The sequence below is a fragment of the Limanda limanda genome, chromosome 15 (genome assembly GCF_963576545.1).
Source record: "Limanda limanda chromosome 15, fLimLim1.1, whole genome shotgun sequence".
NCBI classification, from domain to species: domain Eukaryota; kingdom Metazoa; phylum Chordata; class Actinopteri; order Pleuronectiformes; family Pleuronectidae; genus Limanda; species Limanda limanda.
This window is the reverse complement of record NC_083650.1, coordinates 15713445-15734326: the sequence shown is the minus strand read 5'-3', so window position 1 is coordinate 15734326 and position 20882 is coordinate 15713445. Positions and strand designations below refer to the sequence as shown.

Here is a 20882-nt window from a genome sequence, read left to right as displayed (position 1 = left end):
TCTTATTGCACTGATTCTGACATAAAGACAACAAGACTTCCAATAGACTTTGGTAGAAAACAAAGTGTAAACATGAAATAGGCAGTAACCACACACACTCACACTGAGAAAACAGTGAGTGATCCTAATATCCCTTAATAGGATCCTTATAAGCCAAGTATCAAAGCAATGGGCTTCCACAGTGTACAGTTTGGATCTTTTTTTAATGGATGTGTGGGATGTACTACTCATGTGTCAACACACCCAGGAATAATGTTATTAGAGCATTTAGAGCAATGGAGTGGAAATCCTCTCCTTAGACTCAAATATGTTTGTTTGGCTCATTCAAAGAACCCTTCAAAACAGAAGTTAATGAGAGAGGGTACATCACAGAGCTAACGCTTCAGCCCCAAAAAAATCTACAAAACAGCTAAAACACACACACTGCACAAAATAGACACCTGTTTCTTTGGACACCAGCTACAGTAGCTCTGTGGGTGCTGCTTGGGGGAATTAGGATCTAACTGGCCCCTGATACATGGACCTGTCCACAGATCTGAGTCTATTAGTCAGAATTAATGACTTGGAAAGACCTTGAGAGAAACGTTTATACAGAAACATATCAACTGGCAGCTTGTGACGATCTCCTTCACCCCTTGTTCTCTGAATTCTGCCAGAGACTTCACCCATGGCTACTTGGTGGACAGGCTCTGCTTGGTTTGTTGTGCTCTTGGATGAAAAGCCCTAAAGTAGTTTTTTTTTTTTGTCCAATCGTGGACTCGCATGCAAAATGAGCTGCTCACTTTGCTCAGGGGAGGCCTGGCCTAATCTTCTGCTTTAATGTAATTCAGGTTCAGCTGAAGTTCAGGCATCACTTTTGCTTCAGTTAAACACATAACCACAGAAGTGAGCAGCTGTAGCCTATGTTCACCACAGTGATAGGAAGAGACTGAGGCGGTGCTGCAGTTTAGGTACACAGCAGAGCTGGACCTCTACTTTTTTTTGTGACAAGCCCTAAAAAAAAAAAAAAATCACAGTACATCCAATGAGCTTTAATCACCCTTCAGATTAGTCTTGGTTCAGTTGTGGGTGACTGCCTCCATTTGCCTCAGAGTGGCAGCTGGCTTCAGGGACACATTAACTCAGTCTACGGCCTGTCAACACTCAAACAGATTCTCACACTGGCAGAAATCCTATCCCACTGTGTGACGAGGGACCCGAGACAACCATGATGGACTGCCACGCATTGACTACCAATAAGAGATAACCCCAAAACTCATCCTGTAATTAGCTCAATCACGGTCTCAACCTCAGTTTTGTAATAAATACTGACCTGAAAATCCAGTTTTCAAACCAGAGGAGTTAGGACGACAGACTAAACAATCACTCTGCTTGAAGCATCAAGGTCAAGAGAACCCAGAGATGTGACGTCTGAATGCTCTCCAGGGGCAAAGTCTGGGTGTAAATGGCCTGTGTGTGATGATGATGACATAGTCCTGGGTATTAGGGTCCATGAATCAAATTGCCCTTTGTTAGAAATCCATTAGGCTAAATAATGGCTTTCTAAATGCCTTCATCAGGAACCTTTATCCAGTCCAAGCACAAAATGAATGTGCCAAGGTTCTGCTCCGAGTGGCCCGAATCCATAACGGCTGAATCTACCGGGACACTCATTATCTAACGGGAGGGACTTGTGGCCTGTAAAGTTATTTTGATGGGGAAGGTGACACTAGTGGGTGTCCAAACGGAGCCTAATCATGGGCTCTAACAAATGGTGACATAAAACTACAACTCTGCCCTTAAGAAACAAACAGTGTCAGCCTCAGTCGTCTGTTGTCACTTAGAGTTTCTGGCATTGATCCTCAGCGAGAGATCTGGGTCAGAAGTAGCTTTGACAGTAAATTGGCAATATCTAAATCTGAGACAGTGTCTGCTAATGTGTTATGACCGTGAGCAGGGGAAGAAATAGAGCAAGTCATTTGGGTCAGCAAACCACAAAACAGTATTTTTATGATCTTTTAATCATTCAATTCATTTGAGTAGCAAAATGTTAAAAGATCATGCCACCCTTTTTGTCATTGTATATTGAATACACTTGGCATTTCAACAGTTAGTTGGACAAAACAAGAAAATATGAGGTGTCACTAGGTATTGTTTTATTTTCTGGCTGTCCTTCCATATGTCCGTCTGATTCTCGTGAATGTGATATCTCAGGTACAACTTAAGGGAATGTTTTTAAACTTGGAAAAAATTTCACTTGGACGCTGGATAAACTGACTAGATTTTAGTCAAAGTCATAGTGACCTCCATTATTCAGGAACCACCAGTCAGGAGCAGAAGAGGTGATTGTATCTGTATTCTATGCAACTCGAATTGTTGGCAGTGTATAACCAAAAGACAGTTTTAATTAAAGTTCTCATTATTAATTTGCTGATTATAAATTGTTTTTTATCGAGAAAATGTGAGAAAACAAAGTGCAAAGTGTACAAAGTCCTTATTAGGTTCAGTTTATCATCATATATACTAAAAACTAATTGAACCATTGGGGAAACTTGCACTCATTATCATTGTTTGCCAATTAATTTTCTGATATTGTATTGTTTTATCAGGATTTAACTGTAATACCTTTGTGAGCTGTTAATAATTATTCAGTTTGCAGAAAAACATTCTTCCTTTATTATTTTGCTGATTGGCCTCAGTCACAGAAATCTATAGTAGGCTACATACTCCACATGCACACATGATCACACACACACACACATATACACACAAAATGGAGGAGAGTGGCTTCACTTTGACTTTGTTCTGGAAACAAAACAAAAGAAATAAAACAGCATATGAGGGAGCACCCGAGCCAAGATGACTTGTCTCATAAAAGCCGAACACGCGGCCACCCAGCTCAGCAGCACCCTGGAGAGCTTTATCACAAAGCTTTTAGCTGTGCTCCCACACTCGGCTCCTCGGTGTGTTACAGTGGACAATCTGTTCATTCTGCTTCACATTACATCACAGGTCCGGCAGCCTGTAAATCCCGGCAATGAAATATGATTCGAGTCAACGTTTGGGTCGTTTAGAAAATCGCATGCACACCTTTCGGGGAAAAAATGCGCAATCGGCTCATAGGCTGAGGACTAGCAACAGCCACCAACTTGTTAATACTTATTCTGAGCTTCTCCAGTTAAATATCCCTCACAAATCCCGTGGGTAAGTGGACAGTAAATGTGAGAGGAGATTTGCATAAAGAATGAGGAAGTGATGTCCTTTGGCTAATCACAAATGATAATATATCCTGCTCTGTCCTTTCTTATGATGAGCGGTGAAGACACTGAATGACATCCGTGTCCTTCATAGATTAATTATGGTAAATAATTCCACGGGATCTAGTTGTTTTTGAGGCGGTTGGGATATTCAGGACTTTAGTGCTCACCTGAATGCTTTTTTTAAAGCCCTTTTTTTTAAGCCTGCCTTAAAATAGTTTGTTTCAAAATGGGGTAATGAAAAAACGTGCAATTATATCTGTCTGTCCTTTTCCTAAGAAGAATGACATTCTTGCTCGGTGTTTAGCAGGAAATTGATTGTTATTACCATGTCATTGGCTGCAGTAGTGTTTTTCTGCCTGGGGTTTGTTGGAAATTTGAGGCTGCCAAAGAGGGACTGTAAGGGATAAGTGGATGAGAGTTCAGGCGGGCAGGCAGAAATAAGGTCATGCACAGCTCAGGTTCGGATTGTGGGATTCAACCTCAATATTATTTATACGGGAAAAAGGGTTGCCTGATGAGAATTTCAGTAAACAAACGATGGAGACACTAAACAGGAAAAACAAGCCTTGATGATTGGGACTAAATGGGTAGATCTCAATTGGAGTGACGAAGTCTTGAGGTCAAGTGTCCTCTATTCTTAGTCTGTCAGACCCAAATAATGTGTCTGCTTTTTCTCTCCTCCACATCGAAACTGGGTTAGTGTCCTGTTGAAGCTGCCTCCTCCTGTACCTGCCTCCAAACAACACAAGCATAGCCAAAAATCACATCATTGCTAATCTTTAATTCCATTAAATGTGCCGCCTGCAGCAGGGGACAGCTCCGGCTTTGATTTTTTGATGACAGTGTTGTGATGTTTCATAATGGTTTGTCCTGATGAGGAGAGGGGCAACATTTATATCTGTGTGACCTAAACGGTTGAATGACCGCCGAGCAAAAGAAAGCCAAAGGAAACAACAGGAGGTCTATAATCCTCTCTGGACCCTGTCAATCTCACTGCACAGTTTCACATTCAAATGACACTCCTGTCCCTGTGTAACCCAGAGAGGACCAGGTGAACGGGAAGAAGAAGTGAGGGAAACTAGGGAATTTTTGGAATATTTCTGAAAGCCAGAGTCGTGCAATGTTGTGGGGAAAAAAGGCAGTGAAACAAACAGAAGGGAAGAAAATAATAAAACAGCAGGACCTCAGCGGACATGAGAGTTGACAGGATGCATATAGGTTAAGTAAGCAGCGGTTCTGCAGACTTAATGAGGAAAATAAAATAACAAGGTTTGTGAAAAGTTGAAAAGCTACAATGGCAGGAGAAGCATTTGCAGAATGTATTGTTTCACCACAGAGGGACCACAACTATCCTAACGTTACCAGACTCACTGCACCATTTAAAGCAAAAGAGGTAATTTTCCTTTATACGCTATGCAGCTAATGGGTTTTAGACTTAGAGGGCAATTGCGATGACAGACTACTATTTCCCTTCTCATGAAATCACTTTTTGGGTAAAATACACTAGGGAACTCCTTTAAAACAAAACAAGGGTGTATCTTTCTCATTCTTAGATATTAGTACTGAAAGTACTACCAAGAGGTTCTTAAAAGCTGTATAATCAGTTTTCAACAAAGCTGCAACAGCAAAACTAGAATGGCACTTAAATTGTGCATCTGCCAAGGGGCCATATATTGCAATGTTAAAGAAAGTGAAATACAAAGTCTTGAATCAGCCCTTTTTGCTGGAATCATGCCAAAAGTTAATAAGTTCTTTATTGGCCCATGTCCCATTCTTCCACCAAGTTTTGTGGAAATCCTTTTAGCAGTTTTTGCATAATCCTGCAACCAACCAACCAACCAACCAACCAACCAACCAACCAACCGACAGGGGAGGAAACATAACCTCCTTGGTGGAGAACAATTGTGTTGTCTTGTCATTTACAAAACAAGTGACCAGACTGAGAAACAGGAGATACAAACAAACAAACTTAACAGCATTTAAATAAACTGGATGTCACACTAAGAAGCAACCCTCAATTAACCAAACACAGTGCAAACAGAGAGAACAGAGGGGGGCGATGCTTGAAAACTGATTATCAGTCTTTTGTTCCGTGAAATCTCTTTGTGTGGTATTATTTGATACAAGCACTGAAGACACTGTGCTACAAAAGCCTCTGCTCGTCTTTAATCCAGCAGACATTAAGACTTAAAGATGAGAGAGATTATAATAATTGAGCCTTCAAGGGTCTTACCTCTAGTCTTTGCACCATTTCCCTGATGTCTTCTCCACAGTTGTCGTGGGCAGACAGCATGACACACTCTCCGCGCTCATAGAAGATCTTAATGCTCATAATCCCTGAGGTCCATCCAATGACGTCGCGACAGGAGCAGTTGAAGACCACGTTTCTCGATTCCTCCTCAATGAGGACGATGAACTCGTTGGATATGCCGAGCAAGCAGTCCACATCCATCAATTGGCCGAAGTCCCGGGTGCGGACACTCCAGGTGATGGCCCCCACGCTGAACAGATGTGCGTCCTTCCTTGGTTTCACCTTCTCTTTCTTCTTAGCTCCGAGGGTGATGAAGCTGAATTTGACAGCAGAGTCAATAGTGGCAGTGCTAACAAAGTTCTCCGCCAGGTCCTTCAGGTACTCCTGCCGTGTACGAGTCGCCATGGCTCGGAACTTCTCCGATTTGTGAGCGGCATTTTCTCCATTGATGACCTTGGCGAGCAGGAAGTCCCTGAAAACTGCTGACTTTGGGAACGTTACAGACTTGGGAATAGGGGGGCCAAAGGGAGGCACGTCTTTTGACCTGGAGACAGAGACACTGGAAAACAGGGCAGAACCAATAAATCTAATGAATTGGTAACATTAAAGAGAAACTGTAAAGATTAGAGAGCGAATTGAATTGGGTGTATAATGAGCAGCCATTTGATGTGTTGAAATTACAGTATATGGCTTGAGAGAAATTATTTCTGGTGGAAAGAGCCAGAGCAGCACAGACTAATCTCGCTCTGTTCAGCAAATGCTATGTTATTAAGAAGCGTCGTCATGACTTCAGAAACACTCGAGTTGAGTCGTAAGTCATCATTTCAAGGTGTCTCTGAAGATAATAACTGTATCATCACGGAACAGATCAAACAGCGCCTCCAGACTCCTGCACCTTACTATGAAGTCGGGACAGAAACCACAGAAAGCACTGAGCAGGCTATTATTATTATTATCCTTTCAAATTAAGTGCTGCTCAAAGTTCATGAAGAGCCATTTGGCATGAAGACATTTATGCAAAGCTCATCAAAAGATAAACACATTTCCCTAAATTGTCTTAAGGATATTAGTGCGACTCTTATGCTGTGGTGAAGTTCACTTCTATTTGGCAGTTTGACTCGATGACACCAAATTCAAATATTGCATTTCGACCCTCTTCTTCCTCTCCTGGATCTTTGTCAGCTTACATAGCAGAAATAGCTTAGAGAGCGCCTTGCAGGCGTGTGGTGCATGCTTGTCCTATTTACCTGTAGCAGACGTTTTCAGTGCAGGGGTTGTGGACTTTGACGATGACAAACACATGTTGGAAATGAGAGCGGATGCTTTTTGGAGTGAAAGGAAGGGCCCCGGGCTCCTGAAACACTATGGTGACGATATCATTGCCAATGTGCCTCTTCCTTAATAACTGTAAAAAAGAAAAAAAAAAGAGGAAGAAAAGGAGTCAAATAAAAGAGGTCAGAAAAAACATAAAGGGTGGATACTGTTACATAGATCAAGAGTGGAAGGTTTTAAAATCACATTTATGGAAATGAGAATAAAAAAACACATCTTAGGCCCTGGTCACACCTGGTATTAAGATCTGACCTGAGAGATCCGCTCACAAGTTAGTTGTGTCTAATGTCAAAGTTTGTGTGTGTCAGCGTGAGAGTGAGAGAGATTTTACCCGTAGTGTCAGTCATTATGTGTTGGTTGATCAATATATCATTGAGGAACACTGAGAACGTTCACACCTCTACTTAGCACTGACCACATCTGAATGGAGTCATACAAACATAAGTGGGAACAAACACGAGCTCAGGTGAAGTCAGTAGTCTCTGAGACTGATCTGCGTGTTAATGTATAGTCCATGTCATCTGTAGAAGGATCACAAACAGCAAAAAAATTCTTTGCAAAGCTATCGTGCAGGTTTTTATTCATTGACAACAACATAGCTCCATGTTTTGAACCTAAAATATTCCATCCAAAATCAGGATTAAAGGTTTTTGGGGCAGAGGAGATTTTAGGCTTTTTGAATGAAGGAGACGTATTCTCCCAAATTCAATTTAGCCTGCTTGTATTGTTGGATTGTGCAGATAGTTAACCTCATTCTCTGGCTGGAATAAAGTTGTCAATGAGGGTCGGAGAGAGCCAAAAACGGGCAGGATTAAAGGGTACAGAGGTGAATTGGGAAGGATGAAGAGATGAGTGGGGCTCTGCTTAGGTCTAGTGGAAGATTACCACCGTGGATTAAATTAAACTATCCCACTTCATGGAACAGTATTGAAGTAGAAAAGAAAGGACAAAGAATCTCCCCCCCTGCCCCCAAATCCTGCAAACCATACGCACATGGCAGATTAGGTCTTTGCAGTGGTTCATTGAGGATACTGCCTTATTCCACACAGTCACTTTCCAATTCTCCTGTATATACGTCTGAAGGGTTGTGCCCACATTTCTCATTATGGGGTCAAAAAGTACTTCTATACAAGCGGAGCAGAGACTGAGATAAACCTCAGTATTTGGAGCTTTATCCGGCCATCGCTCGCCAGTCCACCGCTACATCCACTTAATTCTACTTGTTAGTGCAGACGGAAACAGTAGCCCATCTAATACCTCATCAGATCCAGCCCCTGGGGATGCATTGATTAAAATCCTTCCAAGGGGTACCGTTACCATAGCAATTCTCGTGCTTTCTACTGATAGGTCATTACCGTGGCGAAATGAGCCGCTGGGGAAGATTGGCAGGAGACAGGGTAGAAGATATCCTAAAAGGAAGCTGCTCAGGGACTTATTAACTCCATTAGTGGCCGGCTCACTAATCAGAAAAGCAAACCTAGCGGCCTGTTGGAGAGGATATGGAGCCAAGGGTAGAGTTTACTGACCTGCTGTCTGTTGTTGGGCGTGTAGGGGAGCATGGTGGACACGTGAAACATCAGCTCGTAGTCCTTATAGGTGGTGTAGAGAGAGTGTATGCCCGTGGAGTCGGCTGCAACACAGGAAAGACGGTAGTTATGGTCTCAGGCCTACTACAAAAGGCTGTTGTATTAAACATGCAGATGATGCAATCGAAAAGAAAACAAGATTTAGATACATAGGCTTTAAAGAAATATTACCGCTGCCAAAAAGCCAGCAAAGCAGAACATCTGCACACAGCAGGATTAAAAGTGCGTGGGCTTGCTCTTTGTGAATGTTTAGTTTGGTGCCTGTGTGATGTGTTCTTTATCTTACTCTTGTTATCCAGCTGGGCCCTGTACTTGGTGAAGCCCTTGAGCCGCACCCTCTGGCCGAGCAGATCCAAGAACTCCTCGAGCGCCGGGCCCGCACTCTCGTTGTTGTACATCTCCTCCTCTGTGCTCTGGCCCGCCTTGCAGTAGAGCACCCCCACCTTGTGCTGGAAGCTTAGCTGGAACGAGAAGCACACGCAGACACTCGGCGAGTGAGTATCATTTCCTGTTGCCTGAGATATATTACGTGCCACACTCATAGATACTGTACATTGTGCACTCAGAGGCATGCAAAGGCCCACTTTCCATCAAGTCACAGCTAACATGAAGGCATTCATAAGCCTTCTAGGAGAGAGAGAGGTGAAATTTGCCTTTGTGCATCCAGGCTGTGAACTCTAAGGAGCTCGAAGCAGGGCATAAATCAGGCCAAGCTAATAGCAGCTACTTAAGAGCAGCTGTAGAGCAATGAGGGAGTGAATTACAGAGATATAACAGGATCGCTTTGGTTTATGGTAGAAAACTCATAAACTGCAGGCAACAAAACTTTAATCCTTGCAAAAAAAAAAGACATCCTCGAGCAATGCCTTTGTTTGGCTAAGTCCTCACAGAATGGCAATAATATATATATATATACGCTGCTCTCACAACCACCACACTAATACAAGTAATTCTCAATAAAACATCAACAGAGAAAAATTTCTTCTCACATAGGAGTATTCATAGACAAATATCAGAAAACCAAATATCACTGCTTTCCACTGCAAGAATTAATATTATGCAGCACCGACAGGTCTGATGTGAACTTGTGAAGAAGACAGGAAGAAATAAAACATCCCAAGTGATTCTTCTTGCACGGTGAAAGCAAAATCCCTCTCCACCGGCATCAATCTTTTATTTATGGCATTTATGGCTTATGGCTCACTGATGCTGGCCAAGAAAGAAAAAAAGAGTCAAAGGAGAAAAAAAAGATGAAAAAATGCCCCCTGTGTTTAGCACCTGTTACCCAATATTCACAGCTGAGGACAGCACCTTGATCTTGACCCAGGGTCAATGTGTCAAAGCGGCTAGATGAAACGGGTCCCTCTCCATGTGAAAGTCAATGAATGGCCTGTATACTGAAACAAATCAGAATTGTCTTTTACCTCCGTTACAGGTTATCAGTTCCCGGTGCGCTCCTGACACTGTTGTCATGGTGACTTCCCCCTCTCAGGCAGTGTGCACGGCACTAAAGCTCCCACGGTGCAGCAAAGCTATTATACCATCAAGCCCAGTGGAAATGGCATGAGGAGCAATGATGTGGTCTTCCATTTTTTATCCCGCATTATATGGGCTCACTTAACCTGCTGCACCTCTTAACAGACTGGCCGACGGCAAGGACAATCGCATTGCCCTTTGGTTGCGAATTTGTCGCTGCCTCAGAAAGTGCAAGCACATCAGGGCACACAGCACATACACCGATGAGTAATGCTCCTGAGGTGAGGCTGATTCTGGAACCGGCTTTGATGTCTTTTCTGGTGACATCAGCTTCTAAAAAAGGTAGAGCAGCCATAAAAAAAGCCCTTTTAAAAGATGTGCCATTAACTAAAATATTCCACTTAGAACAAATCTGAGCAGAATTTGCTAGAAAGCTGTTATTTTCTTTCTCTTAATATATTTTCCTCCCATTTGACCTCTCTCTTTATCCATCTATGCACTGCTGCAGGGTGTTGAAAAACTTTGCATCTCCCCTCTTTAAAAAACGTTAAAAAAATAAATTCAAAGATGGTAAAAAACACTAAATTTGTGGGTAGAGAGAGAAACGAGGACAGCGTTCCCCCAGGAGAAAGCTGAGACGCACCTGAGGGATACAGCAGTGTCCTGGCATAGCACACAACATCACAATGACATCTGTCCGCACTGCAGTGTCCCAATGCAGCAAAATATCCAAAACGTGGCTCCCAAATCCTCCTGGCTACAATCACACCGCACGACCACACACAAACAAAGTCTATCCCTGCTTTTGGGTCAGGAATGAAAACAATGGACGCAACACATAAAGAAGGAAAAGGTCACCGCATAATTTCACTGAGGTAATCCTCAAGTTTAAGTATGACAGGGGACTGGTTTCCTGAAGGAATTGATTTCTGCTCTCTGCAATAACAGCCTTGTTGGATTGTAGATTACTCTCTTCAACATGAGGATCAAATCTCACTTTAAGGTCAGAGATCCTACGGAGGATTTAGTCTGAGCGAGAGAGCTAGTTGCTGACATTTCTAATACAGAAGTAAAACTTGGGGGGGATGGGACTAAAAGACTACAAATATCTCAGTATAAATAGAGGTGTTTTTAGGCGAAGAAGACACAGAAGAAGATGTTGACTTGGAAAGACACCAACATTTGAGGGCTTGTTGTGATACGGGCTGATGCTAGTGTTGAGGTGCTGTAAACAAAAACACATGATCTGCACAGCAGACTCTAAAGTCCAGACCCCATTATCCTGACATTTTCCAGAGTTCATGTCCGAAAACAGCTTAAGAAAGAAATGGGCTGTTGCTATGGGAATCAGGACGGATAAAGGTTTTACCTGTTGACCATTGTAAGACCACAGCAAAACATGAAAAGCAGGGCTGGTAATGGAAAATGTTCTTTGTTTGTGTTATTACACAGAGCGCTGCAGTGAAAACAGCTTTTCTGGGTTAGAAATGTCACTAGTTTAGCCTTTTTGAGAGGTAATGATCAGCAGCTTTTGTCTGCCCTGCTTTCATTGCACATTATTATTTGTGTTAGATTTTCTAGAGGCCATGGGGACTTCATCAGGCTCAACTTTATCTTGTTCACATCAACCTGTTATTTGCAATAATTACATTAAAGCTGAAACAACATTTTTAATTTTGAAACAGATGCAGCTGATGAACTTATGTTTATATTAATCACAAATTCTGTTATTTTACTTAAGATTGAAACAACAGATACACTTTTTTTATTATCAATGGCTTCGTTAGAAAAACGTACAGTTTGTGATTTTTATCACCTTACATCGTATCTCAGAATCAAATTAACTGCCTAATGCTTTTTCCAGTCCGTGTGCACACAGTCAGTTCACTGTGATCTACAATGTGATCTAAAATACATTCACATATGCTCCGTTCTCCGCTTACGTTCCGGGGTCATTACAGCAGGGTAGACTACACTGCTCTCAGGGATATTTCGTTCTGCAGAACTGATCACGAGGATATTGTGAAGGCTGTCTTGCTCCAGGATACCTTCTCTCACCAGACCTGGTTCCTGTTCTCACCAAAAAATAAGCCTTTGCACACGCACACTGAAATACTATGATGGAGAACAGATGAAGCTTTTCCGTGGAAGAAAAAAATGATGCACTCAAACAAAATAGCTCTGGCACAGGACTCAGCTCTGGTTTTTTCCCGACAACATTAGCTTCCTCACACAAATGCATTACGGCTGCAGAAGTCGAAAAGTAGATTAGCGGGTGCTTGACTTATTTTACACATTTGCATGGGTAGCATAAAATTAATGATTAAAACAGGGGTGTTTAAAAATACTGATGTCCGAATATAAAACCGGCCTCCACTGGGCGTTTGGTTTGAGGTCTGCGAGGGGGAGTGCCAGTTGGAGGAACTTTAAGTCCCACTTAGCCTGAGCCCTCCACCTCTGAAAGTAGCTCCTTACGTGACTTTATCGCATTTGCCTCAGTTTCTGTTTATCTGCAGACAGTCTCTCATAGCAAAGGCATGGGGAGTTGTAATGCAGGTGAACAAACTCCTGCACAGGCTCCTTGAGATCTGCCAGCAAGAAATGTCAGAGAGCACTGGATCCACAATGTGTGTCGTGGTCTTGAGAGCTTCTTACTTGCTTTAGAGCGGACACTTCACTGCTCTTGTTTATATGTGTAACAAAATCCAATATACAAGAGGGACATGGCTGACACTTTCTATTATAAGAGCCTTTCCCCTGTCAGTTGGAAGGATGGGCTTGTGCAATCAAAAGTAATTACACTAATAAGCAACCAATGCTCTGATTGTAAGACATGCAGTGCAGCACAAGCGCCCCCCCCCCAACCCCCCCCACACTCACACACACACACTCATTTCCATCATGCCGTTTCATTGGAAGAGAAAATAAAGGCCTTATGATCACACAGTGAATCCATCTCTGACACCTGTGAATATAGACAGCCCATATCACTAATGGCCACTTTCTTCAAACAAAGATAATGCAAGGTGACATCCTGCCATCCAGGCAGAATACCAAATCACTCGCTCTCAGAGGAAGTAAGTTGTCAAAAGTGAGTTTGCTTGAGCTGCCTGCGTGTCCTTTTACTACACAGAGTAGTCAATGTTGGCCACAGACAGTGGGTTATTGATTCTATGTAAGTGTGATATTGGCTGTCTAATGCCACCACCTGGGAGCCATCTATAATAAGTAGCCCACATATGGAACAAAGGTTCCCACAATCTGAAGTTAATCTCTCCTCCTTCTATAGCTGTCAAAACGTCAGAAACAGACAGATAAGCTTTAAAATGCAAAATCTCTACTGTAGTATAAGTAAAGTCAGTCATGCTATCACCCAAAACATTATTCATAATGCTGATCTGGAGCAGAGGGTCTTTACAAAAAAGATGTGGAAAAGATGTGTAGGTAAAGGGGGGATAGATAACACTTTTCCCTTCCTTTGAGGAATTAACTATTGGCTTATTTGGAGCCACCAGCAGTTAGCTTGGCAAAATAAAATCACAAACAGAGAACACAGCAGTCTGCGGTCAGACGTGTTAAGATTGTCCGCAGCAACTGACTCAGACATTTGTGTTCTCACGTGCATTCCCTCTGGATATTTTTCAGGAGATTCTCCAGTCTTTCGTGCAGGGATGAAAGCAGCTTTTCAGGGTCACAAAAGGTGGCGGACATGAGGGAGATCTAGAGGTACTCACCCCCTGTTCGTCCAGCTTCAGGAGCTGCTCCGGGACCTTCGGAGAGTTGAGGGCCAGCCTCAGACACTGGATGTTGAGCTCGGGAATTACGTACTCCAGCACCTCTTTCAGCGGCAGGCCTCGGGCCGTCCCGTGTTTCGCCGTGGATGGAATGGCATCCTCCAAGATGGCTCCACGAAGTGTGGTCAGCTGTCAGGGAAGAAGGTGAACCTCCAGTTAATTAGGTCAACAGTCTGTTGGGTGTCTTATAAGTCTCAGGTCTGCTCTTTTATACTGTATAACTAAAGTTGAAGTGGAGCAGATTGGATACATTTCATTAACCAAAATGTCGGAAATGGGAGCCGTGCTGAAAAGCTGGCTGGTTTGTGAGATGGACTTAATATCCTCTAATGTTGTGGCTTGTTATTTAGAGCAATGGCTCCATTACAGCTCCATTGGAAAGCATAATGATCTCACAGTCTAAATAATTAAGACAGGCTAACTGAACAAAAGTTGTTAAGTGGTATTTTGCTGTTAGGACCATTAACGCTCCTGTAAACGTTGACCCAAACAGCTTCCAAACACCCACTCTGAAACCCTGTGTTGTTGTTTGCAGCATCGCAGACAGATTTACACCCATAAATCCCATTTCCATCTGCACGGCCTGTGGACATGAACGTCAGCAGTCAATGGTGGTCCGACAGAGGCTTTCTGAAAAGCAGATTACTTAACAGACTCAGAGAGGGAGGTGAAGTGAGAGTGGGGCAGAGAGGCTGAGAGCTCTGGGGCTAAATGATGGGAGCACATGCAAATAGAAGCTCCAGTGGTTGGGGAGTTAAAACATTGTCTGCGTGCTAGTTGCAGGGCTACCATGACCCAGATACATTGTTTTATCGTGGGAGTGGTGCTTTAGACCAAGAATGGCACTAGATATCAGTGACATTTCCCTGCCTGACACATCTGTTGCACCTGAATTATTTAGTGGATGAGACCACCCAGCATCAATCAAGGGGAGAACTTTCTGAAGCCCCCAGGGACTGTGAGACTGTGCATCTCAGTTTGTGGATTAATAATGTTGTGTGTGTGTGTGTGTGTGTGCAGGCGCATACATTTGTGCTGGTACTGTACGTGGATGTGAGCAAGACAAAGGCGATCACGCTGCCTCTTATAGAATTACAACTGGCACAGAATCCCTGGACACATTAGGGAGCAGATTTGGGAAAGAGAAGCTGCGAGATGTCTCCTCTTGTTTTCAGGAGTACCGAAGCATTCCTGTATTAGTGTGCTGCTTGACTAAGCCCTGAGTTCAGTGACCTTAACATGTCTGGCTGAATACAGTATATGAGAAGGATGACAAATATCCTTTAAAAGCATGCTCTAGCTAGAGAACAGTTATTTGATAGAGGGATGGAACTCACGCAGGTTTCTCCCGCCATGCATCCATAATAGCACTACACTGATTTAAGACATTAGGCAGCAGACAAAGTACTCGTCCGTGTGTTAGAGTTACCTGACTGGTTCTGAAGGTGACCCGATGGTTAAACTGCATTCCCTCTTTCTCTCTTCCGTCATCCAACCTCTCGCGGCGGATGCTGACTGCCACAGGTCCCAGATTGTCATCTACACCGAAATAGTTTTGATGCTCTGGGGATGGAACAAGAATAAAATCCAAATTAAACACACATTTAGCATCACATTAAATGTTCACATCACACTCTCAGAATTGAAAACCCTTAATTCATAGAAATATTTCACATCACTTCTATATCAATTCACATTACTAAGTCCATTTGTCTAGAAAACGCGTTGTGGCGTGACCACGGGCGAGCTGCGCCACTGATTACAGACAGCAGCAGGGGTCCAGTGGAGATTTGAAATTGATTCAGGTTTGGATTATAAACTGGCGTGTAGTGGTGTCACTGGGTTTAGAAAGTAAATAAATTAATCAAAATACAGCCCTGGAAAGTTGGACTCACTCTGACCCATCACTGCCCCAGATACGTCTCACGCTACAATCAAATGTTAAAACAAAGGACTTTTGAGCACATGGATATGAATGTGATCAGCTTTACTCAGTGTTAAAGTTGAAAAACACAAATCTTTATTTTATTTATTCCAAAGTGATTTATTTAAAATCAGACAACATGCATGCTACAGAAATGCAAGAGAACTTATGTTTTGGGGATTTTTGTATCTGTATTCCTGGACCGCCTGACTCACACCAGTACAAACAGACAGCTTGTGAGAACACAGGCTTTACCAGCCATGCTAAAAGTAAATGGTACAGGAATAAAGCTTTTGCTTTAATGGCAGATTGCTTTTATTGGATAATTGACGGTGGTGGGTGGATTGAAATATGGGCGAGACAGACAAGACGAAGTTTCCTGGCTAGATATAAACCCACAATGATGTTACATGGTATGTGCCTCAGACCACAAGGCCACCAGGATGTTCGAGTATATTCAGTCAAGAAAAAGTGATGTCAGTGTTTACAAGCAGGATTGGTGAATAGCTAGCTGGTTCAATGATAGTTACAACACATAAGCAGTGAAGATGATAACGATGATTTGTAATATTCCCCTGCCCTACAATTTGATCCATGACACTTTATCTCACATGCTGATGGGCAAGTCCTCAAGAAATGTCCTGGTCAAATTCATGGTGCTCAGAGAGACTCATCTAATGTTTGGGTTACCTCTTCACCTGTTCTACACAAAAAAATGAAAAACTGCATAGGCAGATTTTCATCAAATTTCCTGGCGACCTTTATGCCCCTGGGAGGATGAGCAATTTTTAATTTGTAAAAAACTCAATGACATTTTCGTCACCCTCAAGTCAAGATGTAAATTTGTGCAGAAAATGAATCCTAACCTCATGGGCAGATTGTCATGAAACGTACTGATCCTGATAATGCTCCTGAGAGGTTGAATATTTTAGACTGATTTCTACGGAGACGTTATGAATGGGGGGGATGTCACTTGCATGCCTTTTACTCCTTATAATATTTTTTTTTATTTGAAATGCATTCTAACTGCTTAAATCACTGTGAATGCTGGTCTCCAATGATTCTCTTGAGTTTTAATAAAGACAGAGTATCTCAAAATGCGTAGTATCATTGTACAAAATATTATTTATAGTTGTCAAATAAGGCAAGCTTGTGTGTGTGTGAATGTGTGTGTGGTTGGTTAGGGCATGGACAGAAGCAGAGCTTTGCACACGCATAGCAGTGCCTTGAGCAAACACTCCCTAATCCAGGCTAAAGCCAGGGAGAAAGACCTGGATTCAACAGACAACAAAAGAAAAACCTCTATAGGGACAGAGCAATGACATTCGCCAAGAGATTTCTGCACAGGTTGCATCCATGTTCAGAGCATGCCATGTAAAAACACAGGTTCTTTTCACTGTGGCATCAACGTTGGGGCAAAGCGCATATCAGCATGAATAATGAATTAACTATGTGGAGGCAACCCGGGGTTAACCGTCTGAGGAATGCATGGGTTGTCAGGGACAGTGGACTGAGGGGAAATGCTCTGTGAGGCATAAGGTCAAATGGTGGTAGGAGGGCTGTGTATGCATATGAGGCCACTGGCCATCCGAATACCAATGGCACAGCGAGAGAGAGTCAACTGTGGAAGGAAGCTTTTTGTTGACACATTTCTTTAACATGTCACTGTTGCTCTTCACTTGCTGTTGACAGCTTGCCAAAGGTTGCATTATGGATGACTTTGATTGTCATATCAAATAATGCTACTTTTCCTTCTTGCTGTCACTACACTTTGCAGAACTGCCTTCAAAATCTTTAAAAAGTCCTATATTGACTGCAGGTACTGACTTTAAAGTCATGAAGTTCCAAAACTTTATTTTTAGGTAACATATTTCCATTCCATATGATACCCAGTATATCTCATCTATATATGTCTAATCGGATGCAGTACGTGACCATGACCTGTGTAACAAGGCTTGGCCTGGGGGTGTGAATGAAACATTGTGTCCATTAGGATTGTCTGGGGAGAAACACTCCCGTTGCTAAGGGAGGGAGGGCTTTAGGCAATCAATGGGATCAATGTTCAGACCAGGTTGATAAAAGCTTGCCCGAAAGTGCTGACATGCTGTCATGTTTGTGTGAGAGTGTGCGTGGGTATGTGCCTGTTTTCATGAGTGTGTTTGCGGTGAAGCAGAGGTGACGACAGTCTTGTCGCTCCAATAAAACACCTAGTGAAAAAGGGCAAGGGCTAGATCCACAAACTGAAAAAGCCATCTACCGTAAAAAACAATATCATCATCAAAACTAATCTGACAGCAACAAGGGGCATTTCAATTATGCATTGACCTGTGTTGCTACAGGAAGAGATTAAATACACAATACAGCTACAGCAGTTATGGGATGAGTAGTGAGTGAGGCAACATTTCACAATAAATGATTATCATAGTAACCTTAATGGTACATTCAAATGTACTGTAAGTGGAGCAGATCCGTAATGGTCTCATTAACTTCCAGTGAACCCCGTGTGCGGTTACACACTGTTGCAAAGAGGAATATTTGAATTCAAAGTATATCTTTTGAAGACGTTCAGGCATGTGTGGGAGTGAAAGGTGAAGCAGCTGTTTTCTAGGGGGCTTAAGAACGGGTAATTCAATCTGATGAGAGCAGCAAACACAGTCGCACAGACAGTGGGAAAGACAGATATGTATAATGCGGTGAAGGGTTACGGGTTGGCATGGTATTTCTAGCATCAGTCGCATAGGTGTTTTAATGAGGGGAGCTGGGACCTTGGCGTAGTTTCGCTGACCCTAAAGTTTCATATGAGGGGTCCTCACACCCCCATAACCCCCAAGGGGAACAGCTGCAATGCACCCTCTCGCTCACCTCTCTTCTCACATGACTAATCACAGCGTCTCTGCAGGGTTCAGGGTAATATCACAGGGAGGACATGACCGCTCCTCTCCCAAGGAAGTGAAACACACACCCCTGCACCAAACACAAGCCTGCTATTGTTCTGGACCTTATTTCATCTAGTCCTACAAAAATATCTGGGCTGTCAAGATATCTGACCCTATAAGCGAAGGCTGTTCCATTTGGGACCTAGTTCTCATAGAGCATTGTCCAAAATAAATTTAATGAAATGGACTTGGCCTGCAAAGTTTATTAATTCTCAACAGTGAGTCATTCTAATACTCCTGTATCATCACTACACAATCTCTATGAACACATAACAAAGTAGAAGTATTCCTTACCTTTTCCGTAAAAGTACTTGTGGTAGTAGTATGCTCCAAGGTCAATGTGTTCAATGATGTACCGTTTGACCTTCTCCCTGTGGATTGGCTGGTTTTCTCGTGGGACCTCCAGGACAGAGACTCCTGCGTTGGTGCAGTGGGAACTTAAAGATGATTCAAAAGAGCAGCTCTCTGACACCGTACTGTAGTTGGAACTGTTGGCTCTGGAGAGGGAGATCTTCCTCTCGCCCTCACCACCGACCTCATTGCGAAAGTGTGGGCAGCTCAGCACTAGATTGCTACTCTTCCCATCCCCCTCATCAACATCCAGGTTCTCTTTGGGGTTCAAGTCCTCTCTGCTGCCTAATGGAGATTCAAACATGGGGGCATTTCCACTGCTACATCCTGCTGCTCCGTAATCTGCCCCTGATCCTGGTCCAGGCCCAAGTATGGCTCCACCTCCAACACCTCCAACAGCTCCAGGGACCCCTCCAAGGATAGCTCCAGCGGAGGCAGCTGAAGCCCCGGTGGTTGTGTTCTTCCTCTGATTGAGGGTTGCTCTGCTGGCCACCGCTTCACTGATGTTAAAAAGAACACTCTGGACATCATAGTGGGCAAAGCATTTTTGGAAGCTGAGCGGTCGCCGGTCATCCTCTAATGACAGCCGCAAAGCATCACTCTCACTCTTTATGGTCCGCAGCTTCCTGAACAGAGACGTTTCAGATGATTCTGATTTGAGACGCCTCATGAAGGACTTCTCCCGCTCCCGGGTGTAGAGGAGAGAATTGTCTATGTAGTCGTAGCCTGGAATGTGGACGATCTCTCCCCTGGCAATTTGGGCTGCTGTCTGCAGGCTGGGGGAGAGGGCGGTATCACAGCGCAACAACTCGGGGAAACCCAGAGGTGGTATGCTACGGTGGTCTAAGGTGTCCACTCGGTAGCCCCTAAGCATGGTGAAAAAGCCATCCGCAGTCAGACCCTGACGGTCAATGGAGGATGTACTGCCATACTCGCGGTGCAGAGAGGCCCCTGTGTTTGGATTGACAGCATTCTGGTCCATTATGTCCTCGGAGTCAATGTCACTTATGGTGACATCGCTGTTGCTGCGTTGGCGGATTGGGTGAAGACCCCTCTGTGGTGAGTGGCAGAGGAGGTCACTTAGTGTGTATTTGTCTGTATAGTCTATTTCTACACAAACTTCTTCACCTTCCTCAAGTAATTCCACTACATGCTCATGCTGTCCATTCTGAAACACTGGTATCACACTCTGATAGTTGGGTGAAGGCCGTCCATCCCATCCATCATTCCTCGGTGGCCATTCGGTCACCCTGGCCCTGACGCCCATTTTAGGCATGGCTGGATTACCATTTGTTTTGCCTGAAACATCAGGTTTCCCCTGCATGTTGGTGGTTGGTGGTCCCATACTACCATTCAGAGCTTTGAGCTTCCGGCTAAATAACTCTTCCGACTGCATGGCTCTGGAGTATTCTTCTGGGCCTCCCACAATTCCCACAAGGTTTGATTTGTTATCTGTCACAGGGCTCAAAATACTCATATCCTGCTGGCAGACTCCTTGAAGAGCAGACTTTTAGGACCCTTGTACTTTACATCATGTGATTTGCACTCAGTGGTGAGTGGAGGAGGAGCCTCTTTCCTGAGCCGATGAAGCAACCGTCGTCATAACTCACAGAGACTGGCTGGCACGATGTTCGATGCACAGCATTTGGGTGTCAAGGAAAGTGTCTGGGGCACAGCCTGAGTCTTTTCTCACAGCGCGCTGTCAATGCAGAACGACAGCTGGAAGAGTTGGACCTATGGTACAAAAACAAACACAAGAGAAATTGTTAAAACACAGCTAGTGGGTTATACTATGTGAGACAATTTCATTTACAAATACATGAATTCCAAAACAGCAACAATTCAACAGTGAAAATGATCATAATGCTAACTTGAATAGTCTATTGACCTGGTTATCGTGTTATAAACTCCCACCATGGATACGCAGAGCTGCACTAGTTCTGAAACTATATAGTGCATCACAAAATGCAGTTAATTAGTGTACTGGAGAAGA

At 43.4% G+C, this 20882-nt stretch overlaps 1 protein-coding gene across 1 annotated transcript in view; it reads right to left on the bottom strand.

The window, feature by feature from the left end:
* Positions 1-20570, bottom strand: part of LOC133020595 (signal-induced proliferation-associated 1-like protein 2) — a 52329-nt gene extending 31759 nt beyond the window's left edge. The window contains exons 1-7 of the mRNA XM_061087215.1: positions 18833-20570; positions 15108-15241; positions 13619-13807; positions 8695-8869; positions 8349-8452; positions 6738-6895; positions 5473-6049 (exon numbers count right to left, since the gene is read on the bottom strand). Coding sequence (XP_060943198.1) covers positions 5473-6049; positions 6738-6895; positions 8349-8452; positions 8695-8869; positions 13619-13807; positions 15108-15241; positions 18833-20366 — 2871 coding nt within the window. The 5' untranslated portion in view covers positions 20367-20570. The remainder of the gene's footprint in view (positions 1-5472; positions 6050-6737; positions 6896-8348; positions 8453-8694; positions 8870-13618; positions 13808-15107; positions 15242-18832) is intronic.
* Between the last annotated feature and the right edge of the window lie 312 nt (positions 20571-20882).